Here is an 8,641-nt window from a genome sequence, read left to right as displayed (position 1 = left end):
ATGTCAGTTTGAGGTGGATTACGTGGTGCCAACCCTCAACTGGCGGCATATACCATTTATTTTTTACTGTGTGACTTTTGTGTGCATGCGTGCGTGCCTGTGTGTGTGTGAACAATGAAAGCTTCCCTGTTGTGGTGGACCGGATGGGACTGGACCACTTTAGATCACACTAACCCCTTCTTACCTTCTACAAGGCACTTGTGTAGATCTGAGAGTATTTGATAGGTGTAAGGTGTAATCTTGCCATATCGGCTGCGCCTACGGAATCCTCTTCGAGATCGTCTATCTCTATGTGCATGTTCATGAGAGTCAATTTGAAACGAAGCGCTGCGCAAATTCCTTCACCGATAATCAAGCTACTATGTATGTGATTCGATTCTATATTCATAGCTAAGAATATGGTTAAAATATGTTTATGGGGTGATTGCAAATCCGACACACGTTATCCTGATAGAGTTTTTGCTGTCAAGTTTTAATCCTTTTCCAAAACCGAGGACACGTTTACAAAAATGTTTGCTACGGATAAAACTTTGCGGAAGACCTGAACACGCGCTAAACTTGGAGATATGTGATCGTAATAAGTATGTTTGTACAGAGGTGAGTAGCTGTCACATGACTTTATGTGAAGTCGATAACTTATCTGGCTAAACTCAAGACAAATATGTGAAACATATACAACGTAGCCGTGTCTTTTCGTATGCCTCTATGCTAGCCATGTGTTGTGTTGTTGTCAACTGTTACCATTGAGAGAACGTAGTAGTCGTAGTATGTGTAACACTATGCATGAGGGTAGGGTATATGCTGTTTAACTAAACACCCGGCATCTGACTCAGACTGGGAATGGATTGTTTAATGGACTGGTTTTTGACTCCTCAGACTCAGTGACTACAGGGTCTGGGCCTTGGATTATATAGCTAGCCTATTTGTTTGAGCCTCAATGGATCTGGTTTGGTCTGGTCTACCTTTGACCCCATCTCTTCTGCACAGAAATGTTACAGACTTATAAACATATACGACTTGGCATGACTGCATCGATGATTACTTATAACCGCATCTATGATTCATCTATTCATCTATCTATGATGCATATGACTGCACCTATGATTGTATGCACCCCCAATAAAGACTGACTAACAACTGGCATCTTATTGACACAGCATTTCATTGAGGGAGCCCCAACGGAGAGACACCCAGAAACCTGTGCCTGTGGATCCTGAGAGTAAAACTGTCATAGCCATGCCTAGGAGCAGACCAAAGAATAAGGGGGTGGAAGCACACAATGAGGATAACAGGTTATTATTTGTAGTATACAGAGACACTAAACATGGATGTGAATTAAATCTGCTCCACATGGCCATCTTTATGGCGATGATCATCATACTGTAACATACATACAGATTTTGTGACATAACAGCCATACTGCCACCTCAGATTATGAAAAATAAATAACAATGGCAGGTATGTGTTTCAGAGTTCATCAAGCTAAGCCAAATATTGTTCTTTATCTGATGCAGCATAATGGCGGTGACGGTGAAAACTGAAGAGGAAGAATGTGTGATCTCAGCCACCAGCAGTTGTGAGAATCGCACTGTAAATAATACCCCAGTGAAACATGAACCTGAAGGTCACTTGGATATCACGGTGAAATCGGAACACTCAGGAAAGTGCAGTGCCATTGAGGAATCACAAACCACCATAAACAAAGAACAAATGGAGAATCTCCCCACAAATACAGCACATAACACCAGTGAATGCAGGAGAGTGATAAACCTTTACTGTAGAACCACTTTAAAAGAGGAGCCTCAAATGGAAGACTTTATACTCTCAACAGATACAGGACATGGTGGTGGTGAGAACCAGGAAGATGGAGAATCACATGGTCATGCAGAGATCACAGTTGAAATTGAAGATGATGACATGGATGCTACTGAGAAAGCAATCAAACAACAGACTAAGATTAGCAACTCATCTCTAGTTTGTAAAGTGAAGGCAAAGAAGCAGAAACAACAGAGAAAAGCATTGGTTCCACAAGTGTTTCGCTGTGGTGTCTGTGGCAAGGATATCAAACACTTATTATCTTATCAGGTCAGTTAAAACTAGTTGTTGTTCTTAACGCAAATGTCAACTGTACACAATGCTAATCAAAAGCTATTACAGCACGTAACCCAGGTTACTTGGAGATGTGTTATCATGTGTACGTCTAACTTGTGAATGATGTCCTCTAGGAACACCTGCGGATACACACAGGTGAAAGGCCATACGAGTGCCCCACGTGTCACAAACGCTTCATCCGATCTGCCGACCTCATCAAGCACAAACTGGTCCACTCTGACCAAAGGCCGTACCCCTGCCTCATATGTGGCAAGCGCTTCAAGCTTCAAGGGGATGTCACAAAGCATAAGGTGGTACATGAAGACAAGTATCCTTTTGTCTGCAGCCAGTGTGGCACAGGCTTCAAGAGGGCGGCCTGCCTGACCAAGCACGAGAGGGCCCACTCCACGGACTGCCCGTTCGGCTGCACCATCTGCGGGCGCACCTTTAAATGGGAGTCCTCGCTGAAGTACCACATGATGGTCCACAAGAAGGAGAAGCCGTTTGTCTGCCCAAAGGAGGGCTGTGAGATGAGGTTCACCCACCGCTCCTCCTTCCTGCAGCACTCCCGTGCTCACGACAGCCCGCAGCAGAGCCACTGCTGCCGGATCTGTGGGCGGAGTTACAACCGACGGTCCAACGCACTGAAGCATGAGCGCTCGCACTCTTGCGTCAAAGTCAAACCTGTGAATGAGACTCTCTCCAACAGGCACTCCAACAGAGCTCACACAAACATATGATGTGATGTATGATCTATGAAATACAGGAATATTGAAAGAAATATTATATGACAAACTATCTGAGCCTTTTTCTTTTTATGAACAGTGATAACTGACTGTCTATCTGGCTGTAATGTAATCAAGAAGGCACGCACGCACGGACCCACACACACACACCAGTAAGTGTGCACCTGCTGGACTTCTTCCACATATTGTTGTGTTTTGACACTGATCTACCCAAAATACCCCATAATGTCAAGGTGATTTTTTAAAATATCTTTTTAAGTCAGTAAGTATTCACCCCCTTTGCTATGAAAACTCCTAAAATTAGCTCAAATGCAACCATTTCTTCAACAACTTACTCAATAAGTTGAATTGAGTCCATCTGAGTGCAAGTATAATAGTTGGTGTGATTTCGGAGTGAAAATCGTAGTTTTTGTAGGCTCCCTGATTTGAATAGGAATCAATTACACACTGTGGATCAGGTTGTCACTGCAAACCGAGTGAAAGGACAGGAAAGCAACTGCTCAGGATTGCAACTGAACTGCTCAGGAGGCCCGACGAGACCTTAAAACAATCTACAAATCTTAACGGCTCAGAGGAAATGAAACTAGATGGGACACCGTTATAGTCGCTCTGCAAAATTGGTCCATAGACTTTCTATAGACCAGTTATGTTGAGTGACTGGGTGTATGTGGTCCCATGATGTTGCAATGATTTGTTTGATTTTGTTTATTTTTCTATATTATGATGGAACAATTCTATATAACAATGGAAAACGTTTGACTGTATGGTAGCCTTGTGTCCCCCTCTCTTTCACTTTATGTTGCATTTGCATTTACATTTATGGCATTTAGCAGATGCCTTTATCCAAAGCGACTTACAACAAATACATTTGTTGAAGTAAGTGAATCATCTATCCATCAGTCATCATAAGATAAAGTAATCAATGCTCGGACCAGGGGCCATAGGCAGCCACAATGCTAGTTGCCCCTGTTATGGCAGTCACAATGCTGTTGCCCCTGTTATGGCAGTCACAATGCTGTTGCCCCTGTTATGGCAGTCACAATGCTAGTTGCCCCTGTTATGGCAGTCACAATGCTGTTGCCCCAGTTATGGCAGTCACAATGCTGTTGCCCCTGTTATGGCAGTCACAATGCTAGTTGCCCCTGTTATGGCAGTCACAATGCTGTTGCCCCAGTTATGGCAGTCACAATGCTGTTGCCCCTGTTATGGCAGTCACAATGCTGTTGCCCCTGTTTTGGTCTGTATGTACTTAATACAGTGTACACACACCCGACTGGTCTGACCTCCATTCAGCACTAACACTTGCTGGAACAGCTTGTGAAAAGGTAATTGATTTGCTGGTATATTCTTGACCGTGTCACATACATTCTCTGGTGAATAAAAATGCCTCAAGGAGACATCCTTTTCCTTTTCAATTGTGTGGTTTGTGGAGTAAATGTTCCAAGAAAGACACACCATGCTCCATTAGGCTTTAAATCAATGTGATACTGTTTTGCCAGGTACCGGTGTGCTCTTGTGTTGGAGGTTGCAGATGCTGCTGTGGATGCGGTTATCAGGGAAAGCCACACACTCTCTATGCACCTCTGGCTCCATCTGGCCTGAGACCACAAGAAACCCCTAAAGACTATTGTGTATATACTGTATGTATCCATGCATACATAGCCTGCACACACACACATTGCTATCTATGGGGTCTATAATGATGTTAATGATTGACAAACAGTCAAACATGACCTACATTCCCAAATAAGGGCGCTGGTCTAGAACGTCCCTCCTCCTGGACACTTTACACTGAAACAAAATGATAGATTGTGCCTTTACTAGCTGCGCCGTGGAAACGCTGGAAGGAGGCGAGCCCTCAATCTCTGGTGTGGTTGTAAACATGTCAGGGCCTCTGTTAAGAGTGTGGTGTTGTTGTATGTAGAGGGAAGGGAAGGGGGCGGCGGGCTTGGAGGAGTCCACCGCTAGGAGCAGAGGGAGATGGCAGCCTGCCAAAGTGAACTCACTGACACTGCTCCAGCTCCCTGAGCCCACTGACTGACTGAGGCCAATATTGGGCCGGGGGCCAGAGGCAGAGCAAGGCAGGCCAGGCCAACTGGAACGCCGTGTGGATTCTGAGATGTTTCACACAGTGCGTCAGATTGCTGCCCTCCTGCCCTCCTTGTTGCCACGCTGATCCATCTCCTGGTCCCCGCTCGCCGGCTGCCATGCCAATGCCTTTTTTGGATCCGCATTTCAGTCGGGTACCCGCAAGTGTGCCAGCAGAGCAGTAAACATTCCTGTGGGATATAGTGAAACCGAACAGAGCCACACATGCATGGCATGCGTGAAGGCTGCGAGGATGGTATTCCGTTTAACACACACGCGTGCTTCTCTGTCCTTCGTTTACCTCTGATCTTGGTCGTACTTGAGATGTTTGTGGTTATGGGTTGTGAATTATATAATAAAGCCTCTCCCCACAAGAAGCCTCATTGTTAGCTCTGTTACCCTAGGGTCTGAGTTGAGTTGTTGCTGTGCAGGCTGTGTGGCTCCTGGATGAAAACAACGTAGTGAACGCTGACTACGATCTACAGTTGTGGAAAAAATGAAGCACTGCTGCCCCCTACAGGATTCTGAGGAGAAACGTCATGTCTACTCGTATAATATTGCCTATTGTGAGCATAATGGTCAGTAATGACATAAACACAACAACTTTACTAAATGAAGAGTAAGAACAGAGTAAATGAAATATGATGAGGTGTGAGACAATATCAGGATATGCATATTCTATGCATTTCCTGAAAATGGATGTCTTACAGAAGCCTGGCACAATTCCTCAGCAGCAAGTTCCAATAACTCATCTGTCTACAGGGCTAAATATAGGCTCCCTGGCCAATTGTCATGGGAGAGTCACACTTAGAACTAGGGCAAGAGATCTACAGCGGTGTGACAATTCACCAGTAGAAAGAAACCACTATGAAAAGCCGTGGAGGGTAAAAACGGTCCAGATATTTAGCAGTAGTGTGTACTCCTTGAGAGTTTGCTATATAAATCCTATCAATTTAGGCTATATGCAATAGAAATCCAGTGAATTTAGGCTATATGCTATATAAATCCAGTGAATTTAGGGTATATGCTATATAAATCCAATCAATTTAGGCTATATGCTATATAAATCCTATCAATTTAGGCTATATGTTATATAAATCCTGGCACATCTTAATTGAACTACAGCAGATTCCATAATCTGAATGCACAGGAGCAAAATGGCCTCTTTATTTTAAGGTCGTTGGAAAATTAACTACTAAGAACAAACCAACTATATAATCTAAATTAAAACTAATTCAGGCTATTGAATATATCTGTGGTTTGTGATGTGCAACAACTGGTTCAGAATATGACAGGAAAACAGATTTTAAAGAATTTTATTGAAATAAAGATCAATTTCAGTCCCAGTCCCTTATGGTTTCAAAAAGCGTGCTTTGGGTTTTGTCACCAACATCCAAGACTCTTTCTCCAAAGCCCCTTTTGCTAATACAGCAGCATGTTTTTAATCAGAGGAAAACCTATACAACAGGTAATTTGGCACATTCAACTCATACCATGGTGTTCTGTGCTGGCAATTCATACTTGAACACAATTAGCTCCATATCTGAGCAAATGCCTTTACCATCTTTATTGATGAAGAATTGATAGTCAAAATGGATATTTGACCACAATATAAGTGTACACAGTATAATCATATCAGAATGTCTCTATAAAACAACTCACAATAGGACCAGTGAAAAGTAGCTTCTTCTTTAAAGGGTTCCAGTACTGGGGCAATGCTGAGAGTTGATTCTGGTCACATAACATTCACAAGATCCTCCCTCAAACAACATTCCTCTCTCCAGATCAAGTCAACACCAGTGTTCAGCATTGTGATGAATCTCTGCGCATTGGCCATGTGTAGTGTTTGCATTTCAGGAGGTGATGAGACAATAAACTTACATTACATTGAAACGTCTGAGCCGAGTCATGCAAAATCCCAATAGAAGTGAATAAGAGCTCTCTCACCTCAGACAAAGGTTTGGTGAAATTCAATAGGAAAGGTAAATACTATAGGAAATAAATCATTATCTTTTTAAACCACTAATAATGGAAATAGAAAATACTGTGAAATGGATACTGCCCTTTGCTTGAGTCCTGAGAGAGCATTTTGTTTGACCCAACTAAGTACTTTGGTATTGTTATACATGCAGGTCAGAGTGATGGTCGAATTGATTTCTATATTGATTTTGTTTGATCAGGCCTTTGCTTGGGTTTGTATGTCCTTGGGCAGCTGTTTCAAGTAAAGATACAAATACTGGCCACTGTAACACATTCATAAAGCATGCACTCTGATGGACAAAAGGGAAAAGTCTATTTTTGACAAAAACCTAGGTAACAGTAAGATTCGCTGGAAAAAGTGCAGATTTTTCATATTCACATAAAAAGGTCAATATAAGAAATGCATTAGCTGACTAGACCAACACTTGACTTATTTCGGCAGAGCTATACAAAAACGTTTTACAGCGTTTCTGATTATTTCAGGACCCGTTGGTTGGAAAACTGGAATACTTCAGCCTGGCAGAGACGCAATAAGGTTGGTGGAGTGAAGAGTCCAATCCATTTGGAAGATGGTCGAGGCTGGTCTTGGGTTAACAGTCGTCTTGACAATCATGTTGATAAACAGACAAACATTAGACGTAAAAAGAAAACTGCTAATTAAAAGCAAACTGCCTGCATGGTTGGAAAGACAAAAGATACCACCGGTATATTCCAGTATACTGTCAACAGAGTCAAACTAAAGGAAGGGTTGAAATGGTAGAAGCTGCTGTGATATCCTGACATCTTCCAAATTCTTGATTATGATGAAGCCATACTACATTATGATATTTAAAAGCCCTCAGAAGATCTTCCCACCCAATTTCCAAATTTTTGGCTGATGTGTACACGTTGAGGAATAGGGCTGGCAAATCATCTAATAAGAAATGTATTTTTTTTTTATGTCCACTGACATCATGGTGAATTGGATCTTGGACAACAGCATGGGGATGACAACAACAGAGAACTGAAAATAGCCTTGTGTTAAAATATACTGCATCAGCATAGCCAAGTACCATCACTGTAACCATTAGAGAAACAAGAATTACAGCTGGCCAGGGGTGACTGAAGAAATGCTTTAACAGCCAATATGGAGCCTTCATAAAGTCAGACCATCTGAGCCTGCGGCTGTCCTTACATATGTCCTTACAGTTGAGACATTAGCATAAGATGTAAGAAAAGCCAAAGACGGGCACCTGTGCCTGACTGGAATTTTTGCAGCGTTGTCTTTATTAATCAATGGGGATAATCTGTATCTCTTTAAAAAGGAAAAAAAAATAATAATTCATGAACTGCAACAGATGGACAATTTGATGGCCAAGGCAGCTTTTGCATAAAATACTGGCTAACATTCAAGATGTGAAGACAAAAACAAGAGACACTGCTTTGTAGTACTGATACTGAGGAGTGTAAAATTATAAACAGAACTTGTTACCCCTATGGAAGTCCAAAAAAATAAAAGAATAAATTAAAAAATAAAGAAAATATAGTAAAATAGAGTTCAACATCAGAACCTTCCATTTTAATATATGGGAAAAAAAAGTGATATCATATCATCCATTTAATTAAATTCTTTCTGTACTCAAAACAAACTATTTGCATTTGGCATACAATCTGCTGAATCCATTTCAGTGTACTCCCCCCCCCCCCCCCCCCGTGCCCCCCGCTTCCCCCCCCCCCCCCCACCCACCCCCCCTCAA

The 8,641-nt window shown here is 42.3% G+C and overlaps 1 protein-coding gene across 3 annotated transcripts; it reads left to right on the top strand.

Moving 5' to 3' along the window:
• The first annotated feature begins 288 nt into the window (after positions 1-288).
• Positions 289-5,208, top strand: LOC310805394 (uncharacterized protein). 3 transcript variants are annotated; one of them, XR_014554240.1, is made up of 5 exons: positions 289-597; positions 1,158-1,292; positions 1,515-2,085; positions 2,226-2,989; positions 4,337-5,208. XR_014554240.1 is itself a non-coding variant. In XM_083671059.1 (4 exons), the coding sequence occupies exons 1-4, from the start codon at positions 584-586 to the stop codon at positions 2,829-2,831; spliced, it is 1,326 nt and encodes a 441-aa protein (XP_083527185.1). In that variant the 5' UTR covers positions 289-583; the 3' UTR covers positions 2,832-4,227. The 3 variants fall into 3 exon arrangements, 1 of the variants encoding a protein (XP_083527185.1); XR_014554241.1 differs by lacking the exon at positions 4,337-5,208 and adding an exon at positions 3,924-4,227 and having other exon boundaries at positions 2,226-3,893; XM_083671059.1 differs by lacking the exon at positions 4,337-5,208 and having other exon boundaries at positions 2,226-4,227.
• Positions 5,209-8,641: the final 3,433 nt, after the last annotated feature.

The sequence above is a fragment of the Argentina silus genome (assembly GCF_951799395.1).
Source record: "Argentina silus genome assembly, chromosome: 6".
In the NCBI taxonomy this organism is placed as follows: Eukaryota; Metazoa; Chordata; class Actinopteri; order Argentiniformes; family Argentinidae; genus Argentina; species Argentina silus.
This window is presented reverse-complemented; position numbering and strand designations above follow the sequence as displayed.